Source organism: Vanessa cardui, chromosome 6, assembly GCF_905220365.1.
Source record: "Vanessa cardui chromosome 6, ilVanCard2.1, whole genome shotgun sequence".
Lineage (NCBI taxonomy): Eukaryota > Metazoa > Arthropoda > Insecta > Lepidoptera > Nymphalidae > Vanessa > Vanessa cardui.
The window spans coordinates 5,106,962-5,125,229 of NC_061128.1; the positions used below are offsets into that span (position 1 = coordinate 5,106,962).

The 18,268-nt window shown below is 33.6% G+C and overlaps 3 protein-coding genes and 1 pseudogene across 3 annotated transcripts; all 4 read left to right on the forward strand.

The window, feature by feature from the left end:
* Window positions 1–562: 562 nt before the first annotated feature.
* On the forward strand, window positions 563–1,732 carry LOC124530621 (cuticle protein 8-like). The gene is made up of 4 exons (XM_047104857.1): window positions 563–725; window positions 848–1,153; window positions 1,245–1,411; window positions 1,593–1,732. Exons 1-4 carry the CDS (start codon window positions 714–716, stop codon window positions 1,678–1,680), a joined length of 573 nt encoding a protein of 190 aa, XP_046960813.1. The 5' UTR covers window positions 563–713; the 3' UTR covers window positions 1,681–1,732.
* Window positions 1,733–6,178: 4,446 nt separating this feature from the next.
* Window positions 6,179–7,161, forward strand: LOC124530622 (cuticle protein 8-like). The gene is made up of 4 exons (XM_047104858.1): window positions 6,179–6,244; window positions 6,348–6,653; window positions 6,745–6,911; window positions 7,035–7,161. The coding sequence occupies exons 1-4, from the start codon at window positions 6,233–6,235 to the stop codon at window positions 7,120–7,122; spliced, it is 573 nt and encodes a 190-aa protein (XP_046960814.1). The 5' UTR covers window positions 6,179–6,232; the 3' UTR covers window positions 7,123–7,161.
* A 2,975-nt stretch (window positions 7,162–10,136) lies between these two features.
* Window positions 10,137–11,144, forward strand: LOC124530438 (annotated as a pseudogene).
* Window positions 11,145–14,181: 3,037 nt separating this feature from the next.
* Window positions 14,182–15,157, forward strand: LOC124530627 (cuticle protein 8-like). Its single transcript, XM_047104862.1, has 4 exons — window positions 14,182–14,193; window positions 14,290–14,601; window positions 14,702–14,868; window positions 15,061–15,157. The coding sequence occupies exons 1-4, from the start codon at window positions 14,182–14,184 to the stop codon at window positions 15,155–15,157; spliced, it is 588 nt and encodes a 195-aa protein (XP_046960818.1).
* The last annotated feature ends 3,111 nt before the right edge of the window (window positions 15,158–18,268 follow it).

Below are 18,268 nucleotides of genomic sequence, written 5' to 3' on the forward strand. Positions count from 1 at the left end.
TGTTTTTTACTATTTTTGTTTTCATTTTTATTATACTTTTCTTTCTTTTTTGTGTCTTGTGTCCTAATAAACATTTCTTTCTTTCTTTACTTTAAGTTGTTTCAATGTAACTTATTGTAAATTACTTTTTAAGCGCATCTGACGGCAAAATTATTTTGTGTTTAATGATGCAAATAAAACAGGGTATCGCCAAATTTACAGTTACACACAGATAACGCTAATATTTTAGGGGAACACGTATACCACTCTTGCAAACACACAAAGTATTTTTAGGGTTCCATAGTCTACTATATATATGTACATGACGACATGAGACATGACAAAACTATATACTTATAGTTTCGTCATGTCTGTCCGTCTGTCTGTCCAGGCTCGTTTTCCGCCATTTCTACGCCGATTGCCACGAAAATGAATGGAAATAACTACAAACTATGAAAATAAGTAGGAATGTTACTACCTGCCTACCTTCTTTAGCTTTTTCGTCTTCAACGATTTTTTTGTGTCAAGCGGTCACATTATGTCAATCATTTTATTGAAAATAAATTTAACTATCAAGTATCCTAAAATCGTAAACTCGTTTGCAGTTACAAATTGTAATCAAGTTCATACGTAAGCCGCTCATTGAAACTCATTAAAACATCAAGAATATAAAAGGCGAGAGTAATTTGGATTTCATATCATTCTCATTTGAGCCACACATCACAAAATACAAAATGAATTTTAAGGTAAGTTTAAATAATGAATTAATAAATATTTTTAGTCGCAGGTAAATATTCATACAACAACAAATACTATTTTTACTTTATGTATTATGAGACTATCCGAATAATTGCATTTATCTTATTAGGTTGTCATTTTTGCCGCTTCGCTGATGGCAGTGAGCGCGCAGCACCACGGTCAAAGCCACGGCCACGCGACATCTTCTCAGTCCATCATCCGACACGACGTCTCTCACGACCAAGGCTACCACCACGAGCAACCCATTGCTGTCCACAGTGCTCCCGTGTACCACCACCAACCCGCTTACATCCAACACGCCGCTCCTATCGTCCACGCTGCTCCAGTTGTACACCACGCTGCTCCCATTGTGCACCAACAAACTCCAGTCTACCACAACCAACACAATAATGGTCATGAACACCAGGACTACTACGTAAGTTGAGAAATTGGTGTAATTAAAAATGCAGATTGTTTTTAACCTTAAAAAAACCTTTAAGTTTAATACGCTCTTCATGCATTTACAGTCTCATCCCAAATACGAGTTCCAGTACAACGTAGAAGACCACCACACCGGCGACATCAAGTCTCAGCACGAAACTCGTGACGGTGACCACGTGACCGGCTCCTACAGTCTGCACCAGCCCGACGGTTCCGTACGCTCCGTCCACTACAACGCTGATAAGCACAGCGGGTAAGACATTCTCCAGTCAGTATAGTACTATGCTCGTCCTTACATTCGAATGTAACAACAACAAAATAAGGGGAGAGAAAGAGAGAGTTGTATCGACGATGAGATGTGCTACTAACAACCTATTTACGACTGTAAATATGAACTCGAAGAAAGTTTTAATGAGGTTAAAAAATGTTTTCAGATTCAACGCCCAAGTCGACTACTCTGCCCCATCCACACACGCCCAGCCGATTCACCACGCTCCCGAGCACATCCTAACTCATCACTAAACGTTAATTGAATAGTCATTAGGAAACTCAACGTATACTATTAGATTACTGTATAAAATAAACATAAAATATTATTAATTTTTTTTAATTATTACTCGTATCAAATTTTCACATATTTACCCAAACTTTCTTTTTTTTAGAAGATTTAAATATTTTTATTGTCATGTCCTTAACACTCATCGGAATTCTTTAGAAAATAAATATTGTGAATTACTATAGTAGGTATAGGATATAGGATATATACACACATAAAAGTACAACGGTCCGAAGTAAATGCCATAAATATCATTTGCACGAAAGAAATTTTCTTGGTGGTAGGGCTTTGTGCAAGCCCGTCTGGGTAGGTACCACCCACTCATCAGTTATTCTACCGCCAAATAACAGTACTCAGTATTGTTGTGTTTGTACAGTATTGGTTTGAAGGGTGAGTGAGCCACAAAGGATATAACATCTTAGTTCCCAAGGTTGGTGGCACATTGACGATTTAAGGAATAGTTAATATTTCTTCCAGCGTCATTGTCTATGGGCGATGGTGACCACTTACCATCATGTGGCCCATATGCTCGTCCGCCAACCTATACCATAAAAAATATATATTATTGCTATTAAAATAGTTCACTTCACCTTATCTTTCTTTCTTTGATAAATATTCTATAATAATATTCTATAGCTTTCATAAAGATTAAAAACAAATCTATATTGATTTGTATTTACTTTTTCTATATCAGAAATTGATTGATTATTATTTCACTTAATGTGCCGTACCTTAGGAGTAGAATTCATATCAGATTAACATATAAGCTACATGTGTTGACACGTTGGCCCCATCTCATATCCGAGAAACAATGTTAAGAGCCGGTGCCGCTGCGGAAAAAGCTGAAGCCAAAAAATGAACTAAATATTCGTGTATTATATCTAATTACTTTTTTGTTCCATTTGCTGTCGAAACGCTTGGCCCTTGGAGTAGTGGTGCAAAAACCTTCATCAAAAGTATAACACCTCGCCTCATTGCCTCCACTGGTGACAGGAGGGCTGGTCCGTTTTCTTGCCCAGAGAATCGGAATTGCGATTCAACGGGGAAATGCTGCTAGCATTAACATAACAGTAACTAGTTTTAGTTCATATTTGTATATATATATATTTAAGCATTTATTGTTGTTAATTCTTATGTTAATAGATTAACATTGATTAAGGTCCAGTTTCACCATACCCTGTTAAATATTTAACGTATTGTTAAGTCAGTTAACGGACTGTTAAAGTTATCGAGTGTCCCACCACGAGTTAACGCGTGTTTATTTGTTATAACAAGCCGTTAAATTTAATCACAGCTCTAGAGGTCCGTTAGACAGTAACAGACAATTAAACTCAAGATGGACGCTGCGTACAATTTAAATTTTTCTTCAATCATCAATTAATCAATTTTTGATCGCAGTAGTTACTGCGTCCGTTTTCTTATTTTCAACTAGATCCTTGTATTTCGTAACTAAATGAACAAGGATTTCCTTTTCATTTGACGAAAAATTCTTTACGCGTCTTTTCTTTGACATAGTTATTTATATTCAATAAGAAACACAATAAACCAAACCACAAACACAATCAAAAAGCACAAAATAATACTACATAACCTCAACTCAAAAATAAATATTACCATGTTATGATTATTTGGTGTTTCAATCGTTTTAAATCAAAAGTAGTTTCCATTTCATTGAAATCACTCGGAGCTAACGATTTTTGAAATTGGTCGCGTAGCACAACAAATGACGTATTATACGACTAGATAAAATATTACCGAACTTCGTCTAAATGACATGTTACAAATAAGCATTTCAATTTGGTTGCTTAAAATAAGAGTGAGTAACTTACATGTCATTCAGTTAAATGTTCTATTTAATAACGGCTTGTTAAATTTTGTTCCTGGGACATTTAATGATATAACAGCCCGTTAAATATTAACAACTCATTAGTAAATTACTAATTAAGATTTTACAAACATAGTTTGGTGAAATTAGACCTAAGTCAGATCAATATTTCAAAAATATATGAACGTAGTTTCTTTTGTAAAATAATTAATGTATTTGTTTCGGCCACGACGATGACGTAGTTTCAAAACTTAAGAATAAATAAAATTTTAACAAAAAGAAAAACCGACTTCAAAACAAAACACTATTTTAAAACAAATAAAAATGTACTAAAAAGTAATAAACATAATTGCATATTTAACATATTTTTGAGAGTCCTCCTAGGTAAAATGAAATGAAAAATATTAGACTACTTAAAAGTCGATTTACGATTATATAACGTAGTTATAGTTATTGTTATATTTGGAGCCGGTGTCAGTCACGGTGCCCTTGCCACAACAATCAAAAGAAAGAAGCGATACGAGCCCCTTGATTGATCCAGTATAATATCGTATAAAGGGTAATTTGTAAGAAACATATTTCTTAAAGTATTCTCGTATTGTTTTTTAATAGATATAGTATAGGATTGGCTGACACCGACTCCAAAGATTATTTAGAAGTTTGCAATGTGATGTCGTAAATAAACAAATTCTTTAGTATATATTTAGTATCAGTATTGCACCCGTGAGAAGTCGGGGCGGGTCGCTAGTTGATTATAATATTCGATTATGACAATTACATGAACATAACCACGTTCCGGAAGGTGATTCAAATATCCAAGTAACCCATAAAAAAAAGATTCGACCGAGTATTGCTAACGTGCTCCTCAGAATTGTTCCGTTCCCTCCCGTTCCCTTAATTTGTCATGGATCCTATGCTCAGAACCTTACCAAACTTTCATCAAACTACCCTTAAAGCATATCCTTTATAATAAAAAAAGAATCATCAAAATTGTGCCAACCAATTTTGAGTTATTCACCTATTTATCGCGCACATACATAATGCAAATTTAACACTTATGTCGTTTTCATACAGATACCATCATCAGAAAAAAATAAAATAAAAATGAGACCCCACGGGAAGCACTACCTTTCAAACAAAAAAAAAATTATCAAAATCGGTCCACCCAGTAAAAATTTATGAGGTAACAAACATAAAAAAAAAAATACAGACGAATTGATAACCTCCTCCTTTTTGAAGTCGGTTGAAAAGAAGATGAATCTAAAGCATGACACGTTATTTGTAAATTCTACATAAACATTCTCGTTAAATGTTGTCAAGACGAGACTACGACAACTCTACAAGGCCTTAATTCGCAAACTCTCTACCTTAGTAAAATTATGCCGCTAAGCTATTTCGCTACATTCCCTTAGGCTAGAAGTGTAAAATGTATCCACTGTTCCTTTCTTTTTCCTCTTATAAAATAATATGTGTAAAACGAAACGATACGATGTCTATATTTATTGATTATTTTTTTTATTGATGCTTATAAGGGTTCACTTTATACATTTGACTGCATTATATTTTTTTTTTATTTCTAATAACAAGGAGTCCCTATTTTATTTTTAAGACTTCTACTCGACCCTCGGTTCCTTTACATAAGCAGGGTAGTATGTGGGACTCGTTGGTGCCCAGGACGCGGCACTAGTACAGCCCAGTACATCGAAATATTCACTAAGAAACCAGCAATACCCTCTTCGTTTTTTCAGTGGGCGCCACAGAAACGCTTTCGCATGCTACTGTGACGCCTTGATGGTTAGCAGCCATATGCGGGTCTTCAATTCCTAGGAGGATATAGAGCACTAAGAACCTTCTTAGTCCTTGCGTTGCCTATTGAGGCAGAGGAGAAGGTGCACGTAGCGAACTTCTTTAATTTAGAATCTAGATTAAGAAGTTGAGCAATAAGACTTAAAATTGTCTGCTAACTAACTTATTCTGTTTATATTTGTATGTTATTATTTTCCTATTATTTTAATTCTTGTCATTTTTAATTAACCTTGATTTACTAACAATTGATTATTTGTAAGTCTGTCATCTCCAACTGTATCTCTGCAAGTGGTATTCACCTTAATAGGTAATGTATTTAGTTTTAAGTTGTATTAAAATTGTATACCTTTGTATGTGTTGATGTACTTACCACTGGTGAATCTTAAATAAATAAATAAAAATAAAAGACTTAAGATATTTTATTAGAGTACAAATACCTGCTAACATTCATATTACATTAAATATGTATTATTGGAGACATTTGAACAAACTAATTTATGTACCTAATCAAAGAAAATTGATTCTAAACATTACATAGTTATATACAAACATAGTTATCCTCAAACAAATATTGGGATGTAAGAAAGATTTCATTTAAAGTGATTTCAATTTATTGTCATTTAAATAAATCAAGCAAGCACACTACTCTTGGATAAGCACATAGTCTTTTTTTAAATTCTATTATCATATTATGTAAATCATTTTATTGCATATAAATTTAACAATCAAGTATCCTAAAATCACAAACTCGTTTGCAGTTACAAATTGTAATCAAGTTCATACGTAAGCCGCTCATTGAAACTCATTAAAACATCAAGAATATAAAAGGCGATAGTAATTTGGATTTCATATCATTCTCATTTGAGCCACACATCACAAAATACAAAATGAATTTTAAGGTGAGTTTAAATAATGAGTTAATTACTTTTAAGTTGCAGGTTATACAATAACAAATACTGTTTATACTTGATATATTATGAGTAATTACATTTATCTCATTAGGTTGTCATTTTTGCCGCCTCGCTGATGGCAGTGAGCGCGCAGCACCACGGTCAAAGCCACGGCCACGCGACATCTTCTCAGTCCATCATCCGACACGACGTCTCTCACGACCAAGGCTACCACCACGTGCAACCGATTGCCGTCCACAGTGCCCCAGTGTACCACCACCAACCTGCTTACATCCAACACGCCGCTCCTATCGTCCACGCTGCTCCAGTAGTACACCACGCTGCTCCCATTGCGCACCACCAAACTCCAGTCTACCACAACCAACATAATGATGGTCATGAACATCAGGACTACTACGTAAGTTGAGAAATTGGTGTCTTTAAAAAAAGCTGATTTTTTTAACCTTAGAAAAACCTTTAAGTTTAATATTATCTTCATGCTTTTACAGTCTCATCCCAAATACGAGTTCCAATACAACGTAGAAGACCACCACACCGGTGACATCAAGTCTCAGCACGAAGCTCGTGACGGTGACCACGTGACCGGCTCCTACAGTCTGCACCAGCCCGACGGTTCCGTACGCTCCGTCCACTACAACGCTGACAAGCACAGCGGGTAAGATATTATCCAGTCAGTAGATTACTGTTTGCGTCCATACATTCAAATGTAACAACAATTATTTATGACTGTAAATATGAACTCGAAGAAAGTTTCAATATGGTAAAAAAATGTTTTCAGATTCAACGCCCAAGTCGACTACTCTGCTCCATCCACACACGCCCAGCCGATTCACCACGCTCCCGAGCACATCCTATCTCATCACTAAGCGTTAATTAAATAGTCGTTAGGAAACCCAATGTATACTGTTAGCTTACTAAATAAACTAAACAAAAATATTATTACATTTTTCATTTATATTCTTATCAGGTGTTTACCAAAAACTTTTTTAAAAAAGAATATAACAACAACAATAACAACAACAGCCTGTAAATTCCCACTGCTGGGCTAAAGGCCTCCTCTCAGTTTGAGGAGAAGGTTTTGGAACATATTCCACCACGCTGTTACAATGCGGGTTGGTGGAATACACATGTGGCAGAATTTCTATGAAATTTGTCACATGCAGGTTTCCTCACGATGTTTTCCTTCACCGCTGAGCACGAGATGAATTATAAAGACAAATTAAGCACATGAATCAGCGGTGCTTGCCTGGGATTGAACTCGCAATCATCTCGACTCTAAAAAAGAATATATATTAATATTTTTAATAATTTTCTGAACAGTTACTCAAAATTTCTCTAAAATCTTTGAAAAGTCAATTATGTGAAAAAATCTCGATGTAATGTCATTAATATCGAGTGCACAAAAAAATTAAAGTTACCTTCATAGTTGATTGCACTTCAAAAAGGATCACTTCCAGATTCACAAATTCAAACTCTAATATCAGTCAGCCAGTGAGGATCATGATCGCATTAATTCCAAAGATTTTTATATATTATATATTTACTAGAAATAATTAGTTTGAGCATAGATAATTTTGTGTCACATTAAGTTTAGTGCCAAAATTATCCCTAAATAATATTTGTTAATATATGACAAATCTGTATTTTTTTTAATTTAGTCAGTAGTATATTTTTTAAACAACTAACATTTAACTGATGTATTATGTTGTTTCTAAAATAATGTAATCGATAAGCTTGTATTACAAAACGAAAATATAAGCAAATTATTTAGTCAGCTAGTTAAATTAGATTTTATACCATTTACTTGCCTCTGTCCTGACACACAAGAACAAGAAATAAAAGCGTGTCACGTCAATTGTTTAAATTGAAGGCGAGTTGAAACAGCTAGACGAATGTACTTCTGTAATAATATTATAAAGTTGCATTTTTTTTGTTTGTGTGTATATCGTAATCTCTGAAATTAATGGTCCATTGCTAAAAATTTTAAGTAATTACTTCTCATGGAAGAGTGAACCGCTTCGTTACGTAACGCGTTACGGCGCCAATCTGTTTAGCTCGTCTTACGGCAACGGTAGGCAAGTTCCTTCTCTCACACTTTAACCCACAGCACTCCCGGACTAATAGAAAGCGTTTACATAGATACTGATAAGCAAGTTTATCCATTTAGAATCGTAGTGTAAATAAATTATAAAGTCCCTTCTATATATAGGTTTAAAACTGGCTCTGGCTTACACATCCTTCAAACATGAACACGACAATACTGACTATTTCTACTTTGTGGTGGATAGTATGAAGAGTACATACCCAGACATGCTAACGCAAAACTCTATGGAAGGAAAGATTTTCTTCTAAACATTTCATAATCTTTTTCGACAGGCAGATTAACCAATAAATATGATAGCAGCGAAATGTTAAGTCAAATTAAGTGCTATGACAAAATTTGTTACTTTTCTGGACAGCGATTTTGAATTTGCATCTTTGCATGGCTCAGCCATCAAAAACAGTTTGTAATTGATTTTGAAACACAGGACCGATTATACGCCACAAAGATAAAGCCTTATCATTGAAATAAAAATTCATATTTTAGTAAAAATGGGAAAAAAATAAGGTTTTATTCTTGTTGCCACATGGTATTTAATAAATAACGACGCATATGATTATACATTATAGTTACGACGAATAATCAAAAAACATTGGCCACGTATAAAATCGCAAATATCATGTTGGAAAAAAATAGTATACTATAAAATGTTAGTATTTTTAGATTTCTAAGCACGGTATTAATCTATTATCTTTCTACTTTTTAAGCGACTTCAAAAAAAGGCGTGTTCTCAATTCGACCCGTTTATTTTTTTTATGTTTGTTCGCCGATTATTTCGCCATTTATGAACCGATTTTGATGATTTTTTTTTAGTTAGAAAGAAGATACTCCTGGAATGGTACCATGATGATAATATTAGAGTGATCCTGCAGAAATCGAGGGGAACCCTCAAATTTTATAGGCACATGTACCGTTTTTTACATATTATCTGAAGTTTTATTGGCATTTGCTTCCAGTAATCATTATGGTATACTGCCGAGCTGATGATGGAAGGTGTAATCCTCAATTACTAGGAGTTAGGAAATAGTTCTTTCGACATTAATATATAGATTTATACTCCTCTTCGTAGCTTTTATGAAGAGAAGTACAGGTTCACTAAACATTTCTTTTGTTATGTTATTATTTGGTATATAATTATATTTCAATAAAACTTATATGGGACCGGAAGTGGTCCCATATAAATTATTGAAATAGGTTAAGCGCTTTTTAAAAGAAACAACAAATAACCATTAGCTACATAAGGACTTTTAATTTCTATTTTGAGAAAATAACACTAAAACGAGTAAATTATACGACGTAGGAACTGAGCCTTTGTTCTCTTGAGCGTGCTATAGACCAACGCAAATCGTCGCAGCCGAGTAGACAACTATATGCGCGGGAATTTTAATATGATTATTATTATATTATTATATGCCAGTTAAAAGTTAGGTGTTTAGACATAGAAGCGTTTAACGGGTGTGTAGTAATTATATAATATTACATTATAGTACCAAAATCTCAATTTGGCCAAAAATCATCTTACGATCTTATTAATGGAGAGTAGTGATTTGTTTGTTAATTGTGTAAGATTCCATTAATTAATTACGATGAAATTGCGTAAAAAATATTTGAATACTAACAATCAGAAAACCATAAACTCGTTTTAAGTTTCAACACATAGTAAGGTGACTACGAAAGTAGTTCTTTATTTAAACACATTAAATCGTTCAGAATATAAAAGGCATGAGTAATTTCAAATTAATATCATTCAAATTTGAGCCTCTCATCTAAAAGTACAAAATGAATTTTAAGGTGAGTTAAAATATAAGATACTATAAATCTTAAAATTAAATTCTATTAGATATTTTTATTATTAATGTCTATTTTCAATTAGGTTGTAATTTTTGCCGCTTCGCTGATGCTAGCAAGCGCGCAGCATCATGAACAAAGTCACGGTCACGCCACTTCTTCTCAATCAATCATCCGCCACGACATCTCGCACAACCACGCCCAACCCATCGCCGTCCACGCTGCTCCAGTCGTCTACCATCAACCCGCTGTCTCCGTTCACCACGCTGCCCCGATTGTCCACTCTGCTCCCGTAGTTCACCACGCATCTCCTATCGCATACCACCAAGCTCCCGTCTACCACAGCCAAAACAACGACGCTCATGAACACCAGGATTACTACGTAAGTTATATATCAGTATGCAATCTGTGTAAATTCTCAGTACAACAATTATTCATTGATCGCTCTAACAATAAAATTCTAATAAAATAATGTTTTGCAGTCGCACCCTAAATACGAGTTCCAATACAACGTAGAAGACCACCACACCGGTGACATCAAGTCTCAGCACGAAGCTCGTGACGGTGACCACGTGACCGGCTCCTACAGTCTGCACCAGCCCGACGGTTCCTTACGCACCGTACACTACAACGCTGATAAGCACAGCGGGTAAATTATATTTATCTTCTATATCAAGTAAAATATTGGTAATGTATGTAAATTTGTCAAAAATACACTATTTATTATTTAAACAAGATCGTGTCCATGATTAGATGAATATTAATAATAGTTAATGAATGAAAAATAAATTTTCATACTTTATTTTTTTTCCTTTAGTCAGAAACCTAACAATACTTACAATACTTTTGCAATAGGATGTAAAACTATGATTTTATTAGACTGTTAATTAATTGGTTGTATGTGTTTTCAGATTCAACGCCCAAGTTGACTACTCTGCCCCATCTACACACGCCCAGCCGATTCACCACGCTCCTGAGCACATCCTATCTCATCACTAAATAGTTTAAATTCAATAGATATAAGAATATACATTAATACAATATTTTTGTAAATAAAATTTTAACGTAAAATTGTATTTTTAATCAAACCTAACTTATTATAGTTCTAATACCTTTCCTATATTAACGCAATGAAGCAAATTGGAATTCTTTTCAGTTATTACGTGAGACTTCGTGAAACTCGAATTTTTCATAAGGTTTTTCTCAAATATTGAAAAAAGGGTTAAATTTTGTTTTCGTTTTTCTGAGAAAAATCGACCGTCGTGATACAAACTTATCATTTTCTATGCCTACCGTTGATATCAGCCATTAATCAATAATCGCATAACAGCCATTTATATGCAATTCAAAGCTGAAAGTTCATCAACTTACTATTCGTCCTCAATATTGCTAGACTACATATTTGACTATGTCTGACTATATTTAAGTCTTATAATAATTTTGATAACTTAATTATACGAGAAATTGGTGATCTTAGTAATTAAATAAAATTATATGTTTGAATCTAGACACGCGGCAGCGTGTCAAAGCCAAGTACTTGTAACAGTACTGGCGTGCAGCACCTTGTGTAATATTACCCGAACAATTTGGAGCCACTTTTCAAAAACAATTGGACATAAATATGTCAAATTCGGCTCATATATTGAGACTGGCGAGATACATATGTACTGCAAATTTCATATACATATCTTAAACGGTTATATAGGTATTAATATCCAAAAATCGTCATTTTTAACACTGACTGACCTATAGATCAAAACTATTTCCCAGTTCCTGGTGACCTAGAAAGCTCAAATTTCGAATACAAGTAGGTAATTATGCGAATACAAAGGAAAAAATCTGAAAACTAGTAAATTTTTGTCATTTTATAATATTTTTTCATTTTATTCGTTTTATTAGGATTACTTAATACATACACGTATTTATCACGTTATTAACTGGGTTCCACTTCCAAGCCAAGTACAATATTAAGATATAAGCCTCGGTTGTTGACTCCAACGACAAAAGAAGTGAGATCTAAATGTGTGCCAAGTACAATGGCCAGTCCTGAATGTATTTTAAACTACATAAAACATCATTTATTTCCATATCTCAGGATAATATATTGTAGCCTAAGGTCTGACTTGGCTAGTTCTCCTAAGTCAACAAGAAGTCGATTTAAAATATTTTATTTAAAGTTGGGAATATAGGTAAAGTAATTACTGGGATTGTTTCTGTTTCCAGTATTAAAAAGTGTTAAAATTCTCATTAAAATGACAGTGCCGTATTTAAAAAAAAAACAGAGCATTGTCATATTATCATCACATAGTATAAGACAAAGTCGCTTACTGCTGTCTGTCTGTATGTATTCTAAGATCATGGAGAAGAAGGAAGGTTTTTGTATTATAATAAATGGACAACATAGTACTGATGCACTGATCATTTTCAAAAATTCTAATGTGATGTCGTAACAAATTCTGTAGTATATTTTGTATCAGTATTGCACCCGTGCGAAAGCTGGGACTAGTCGCTAGTATTATATTATTAATGAATTTTACCAGAAAACAAATGATATGTATTATAAAAACTGTTTCGAATGAAAAATCTATGATACTAAATATGTCATTTAGAAACTTATTACATCAATTGTGGAGGATTTTAAATGAAATATTACTAATAAAGAAATTAAAAAAAAAAACAATTATTAACATTAATATATACTGCCTGTGCTCAATTTGGTAACATTTTCCTTTTTTAGTTTTTCTGCAAACACTACCAATAAAGTCACATGTCGCCTCTATTCTCTCATTTTTGGAATTTAAGACAGACATGACAAGACATTCTTTAATAAACCTGATACGGTGATTAAAATCTGTAAATAGGGAACTATATAGAAGTACAGAATATAAAAAAACATACTATAAATGTTGAATTATCGATTGAGAAATCGTTGGCGGTAGTTTGTAAATAATATATCTTTTGTTCTTAAAATAGAAATGCCACCTTATTCTACCCGTGACCACGAACGCTGTAAAGTGCTCGAAACGTCGGGATTTCAAAAATAATTAATTATAACTAGTTTTATTTAAATGGTGAATTATGTTTAATATTTAAAAAAAAAATTTCAACCATTACCTTTTTTTGTACGCTTTTGGCTTTTGTTAAAAACAGTGTGGTTTGGAATCATGCAAACGTACAAACAAGAATAGAATACTAATCAAACTATGATTTCAATTTAAATATGTATATTGAAATATATGGTTAAAATGACAGTTGGTGAGTCCGTCAATATAAGAAATATAAGAGTAACTACTGAGTTTCTTGTCGGTTCTTCTCGGTAGAATCTACTTTCCGAACCGGTGGTAGCTTCACTTAATTGTAAAATGACGATTCGAAGTGCTTGTAAAAGCCTACTTGAATAAAGTTTATTTTAATTTGATTTGATTTGATATGATTATTTTAAGTTGAAATACATTTTATACAAACTTGAAAATATTGGTATAATATTTGAGTTCATTATTGCGATGAGAAATAAAAACTAATGATTGATAAGATAAATAGTAATTAAAATTCTGAATAGCCGTCGTAGCGGCTACGCGCAAAGTTTGACACATTGCATTATATTTTTGCAGCTCTTTTTTCCTTTACTAATATATTCCGAATGAACAAATTTCTAAGCAGGAGCCTTGATAATTTTACATGTTTTCCTCGATATAATATGTATTTAATTAAATCAATGTCAAACAAACCAAAATAATCCCATTTGACCACTTAAGATACCCACTTTGGATCTACATATGTACTACAATGAGGAATTATTTCGCAGTCAGTCATTTTATAAATTGATTAAGAAGATAAAAAGGTTAAAAGTTTAAATTACTTAATCAGTACTCAGTACAACAATTTGGAATATGTAAACTTGTTTTAAGTTGTCACCTCAATCAATCGTACGTAACATGTCCGAAACAAGCGCGTAGTAAGCGAGTATGAATATAAAAGCACGAGTGATCTCGTTTTAATATCATTGCGATTCAGAACTTAAAACAAAAAACGCAAAATGCTATCTAAAGTAAGTTCGAAATAAATAAATAATGTTTAATAATAATTATACTCGTATTTTTGTTATTAATGGTAAAGTAATTCATTTTTTGTTTGTTTTGTATAGGTTCTTTTCCTCGCTGCTTCGCTGATGGCAGCAAGCGCGCAGCACCATGGACAAAGTCACGGTCACGCCACTTCTTCTCAATCAATCATCCGCCACGACATCTCGCACAACCAACACGGCCACAACCACGCCCAACCCATCGCCGTCCACGCTGCTCCAGTCGTCTACCATCAACCCGCTGTCTCCGTTCACCACGCTGCCCCCATTGTCCACTCTGCTCCCGTAGTTCACCACGCATCTCCTATCGCATACCACCAAGCTCCCGTCTATCACAGCCAACACAACGATGCTCATGAGCACCAGGATTACTACGTAAGTATTATATCAGTATGCAATCTGTGTAAATAGTCACTATAACGACTATTTATTGATCATTCTAACTATAAAATTCTAATAGAATATTGTTTCGCAGTCGCACCCTAAATACGAGTTCCAGTACAACGTAGAAGACCACCACACCGGTGACATCAAGTCTCAGCACGAAGCTCGCGACGGTGACCACGTGACCGGCTCCTACAGTCTGCACCAGCCCGACGGTTCCGTACGCACCGTCCACTACAACGCTGATAAACATAGCGGGTATGTATTTTGCTCTACACTACCAATCCCATGATTAATGAAATAAGAAGCATAAAAATGCGTTTCGTACCTAATCGATACACACGTAATGAATTGAATTTAAATATACAAAGGCTGTTTACAAACATAATATTATATGTCTTGGAAGGATCGAGTATCAGTATCCTCTTTAATTGTGTTTGTTATTTACAGATTCAACGCTCATGTTGAGAACTCCGCCCCATCAACACACGCCCAACCAGCTCACACTCAGCACCACGCGCCACAATACGTTCTGTCTCACCATTAAATTATTTTAGAACAATATTTACCTAATAATGTAATATAGCATTTTTGTTATGAATAATTAGATTAAGCAATAAACAAATTAAAGAAAATGACATTATGCGAATTATTCCATAACTAATACCCGATCAAACTATCAAAATAAATCGGTTAAAATGTTTCAAATTTCGTTGTTACTCAGAAGCCTTAAGTACATTTATTTTAAGTATTTGCGTGTCGACTTAAAATATGCATAATTTCAACATTACCAGTTGTTGTATTTAGTGATACACAACTATGTTATAGCCCTTTTGAAGATTCAAACTCACATTTTTGAACGCTACAGATTCTTTGAAAATATGTATCACATAAAGAAAATCCAATAAAGATACGTTTGAAAATAAAAGTTTGGAAAACGATAAAGACACGACAAATTACGTCCAAACGTCCAAATAATATAAGGAGGTCTTATATCAAATTCACTTTGCATTATTTATTTTTTTAAAACACATTGCATTATTTAATATTACATAACTGAATATTAGTAGTTCATTAAATTGTCAGCATGCTTAGTACATTATAATTGTCCTACACGTGCGCGCTTTGTGCTGATACTGACTTTTATTCTCGATAAACGAAATACGGAATTTCATTTATTTTGTTATGCTTTTTAATCTTAATTCTACTACACAGCCGATCATTATTGATTTTTGCATACTTACCGTCAAATCGATACTAGAAAGGATATTGGTTATTTCACATCTTAGCAATACGTCGTGGGCGAATTCGCGACCGTAAACTAGTATGTTTAATAAAAACTTTAATGCATTTAGTAAAGTGATTGATTACTTTGCCATTCTCATTTATCTTATTTCCAATCCTTATTACTTTCACAAAATGATTCGTATCCGTGTTCTAAATCTTAGTTTAAATTAATTTAAAATTTCGTTTGAAGTCTGTATTTGAAATAATAGTGCAAATATACTTATTCCTCTGACAAAATACCTTACCTTATTTTTTTCACTAGCGACAGTTGATAGTTTTTACTAAAATAGGAATTTCAATTCGATTTTGAGGTGCGATCGCGTTCTTGCCATCATTTCATGATTTGTAACTATTATTTATTTTAATTCTTAAAAAAATACTTATTTAATTAATTTGTAAGTTGCAATTTTTCTTATGTATAACAAGACTTTACATTTATATATTAACCAATGTATAAAAATAACCTTTGTAAATAATTCTCTTGGTACACAAAATTATGAATCCACTGTTATATTTTAAGTGACACTTCTGCTTTTAAAGTTTATGGTATAATATTCCTTTAACTTTAACCAAGAATTAACATACCGACTACAAGATAATTATGCAATGGTATGAAAATACCTATTGATTGTGTATTTATTTTTCGATCAGTAAAGCACTTTGTAGAAACAAATTCACTTTAGCAGAGATATTCTGTAAGAAACTTGAAACTCACCGCAAAACACCAGCACGAAGTGTCAGAATTTGATACGCGATATTGTCTATAACAATTACAACATTTACAGAATACACATATCATAATGTTATCATCGTAAGTCAGTGGTCAACATTTCACAATTGTGGTGCGAAATGTATGTTAATAGAATCGCACCGTGGATCATCATGAAAAAAATATATTGCCATAGACATAGCGACATCAACCGTATTCCTATAATTACTTAAATGTGAAAGTAACTCTGTCTATGTCTGTCGTCACTCTTTCTCTACCAAATCGCTGAACCGAAATCGATGAATTTTGGCATGGAGTAAACTTGAATTCCAAGAAAGGTCTTAGGCTACTTTTTATACCTAACACGTGACAACCAAAACACACTAAAGCGCGGGCGAAGCCGTGGGCGACTAGTATAACTTAAAAATAATAAGGGATGAGTGCTTTGCACATGTTTCATAGGTTTTCATCTATAGTACGCCAATTACGATTACTAACAGGATTACTAACATATTTTTATACTAAAAATATTATTAAGAAAAGTATTTATCTAAAAATAAAAAGGTAAACAAGTCAATGCTCTAGTTTATCGAGCCCTAATTCGGTGGGTGGCTAAACCAGACGGACCAACTTCGGTAGGTACCGAGACGGTATAGTGAAGTAAGGACATGTAAAAATCCTGCCACGATAATGACGCTCCTTCAGACGCAGTGCCGAATGGTTCCAGCCCCATTTCCTGGCAACCATTATAGGCCAAGGCTTCTCGCTACCAAGCGTGATAAACATTATATCTAATAGCGCGAGACACTGGTGGTCTTTTCTGCAAAAATGTCATGTTGCGAGAAATAGTTGCGAATCAGCATTGTGAGTACAGTGCCACCGCTGACGGCTATACCACAAAAGAGTAAGTAGAATGCATAAGTGATATGCTCGCCGTATTTTGAGCCGTCTCCCTGAGCATCGATAAAACTTAAGGAACACCCTTAACTCCTGACCTCCTGTGAGTACAGTGTACTCTAAGATATAGAGCAGTCTTCTAGTTGGAGATTGCAGAGGCGGTCAATTATCCTATGTACAAACCCCAATACAGACAATGTATAGTCCATTCCAATGACAAAAGGAAACATTCAAAACATACCGTATTTTTCAATATCACAAGTGTTTTGTTGATAATTCTGCTATATGATTTACTACAAACAGTTCTTGATTAATATATCTTCATTTCAACACAACAATTCAATACAACAATATTTCACTAAACTACATAAATCCACTTTAATTTCACTTCCAAAGTAACGAAAACAGTTTGTCGACATTCAAAACGCCATTTTTTGATGACGAACATTTAAAATAGAGGCCTCGACTAAGGCCGTTCGCTAAACGAATGGAGACTGAATGAATTTATACAGATAAAAATATATTATTTTAGTTTTAAAATACATTATAGATATTTTTTTAAATATATAATTATTTAATGGGTTGTAATAATAATATGAATTATTTATTAGAAACGTAAAAAGTTACCTAACGATTTATTTTTTATACAGTAAGGTTTTTACTTAAAAATAACATTTTTCCCAAAAATGTTAAAAGAATTATTTTACTTAAAAAATCTCTTATCTCGAAATGAAGATCAGTTTTGTGCATAGCAATTTTATAGTT

Excerpts from the sequence above, each read along its gene's own strand:
- LOC124530622 (XM_047104858.1), top strand. Across the intron at positions 6,654-6,744 it reads ATGAACATCAGGACTACTAC|TCTCATCCCAAATACGAGTT; the intron begins GTAAGTTGAGAA and ends ATGCTTTTACAG. Across the intron at positions 6,912-7,034 it reads AACGCTGACAAGCACAGCGG|ATTCAACGCCCAAGTCGACT; the intron begins GTAAGATATTAT and ends AAATGTTTTCAG.
- LOC124530621 (XM_047104857.1), top strand. Across the intron at positions 1,154-1,244 it reads ATGAACACCAGGACTACTAC|TCTCATCCCAAATACGAGTT; the intron begins GTAAGTTGAGAA and ends ATGCATTTACAG. Across the intron at positions 1,412-1,592 it reads AACGCTGATAAGCACAGCGG|ATTCAACGCCCAAGTCGACT; the intron begins GTAAGACATTCT and ends AAATGTTTTCAG.
- LOC124530627 (XM_047104862.1), top strand. Across the intron at positions 14,602-14,701 it reads ATGAGCACCAGGATTACTAC|TCGCACCCTAAATACGAGTT; the intron begins GTAAGTATTATA and ends ATTGTTTCGCAG. Across the intron at positions 14,869-15,060 it reads AACGCTGATAAACATAGCGG|ATTCAACGCTCATGTTGAGA; the intron begins GTATGTATTTTG and ends TGTTATTTACAG.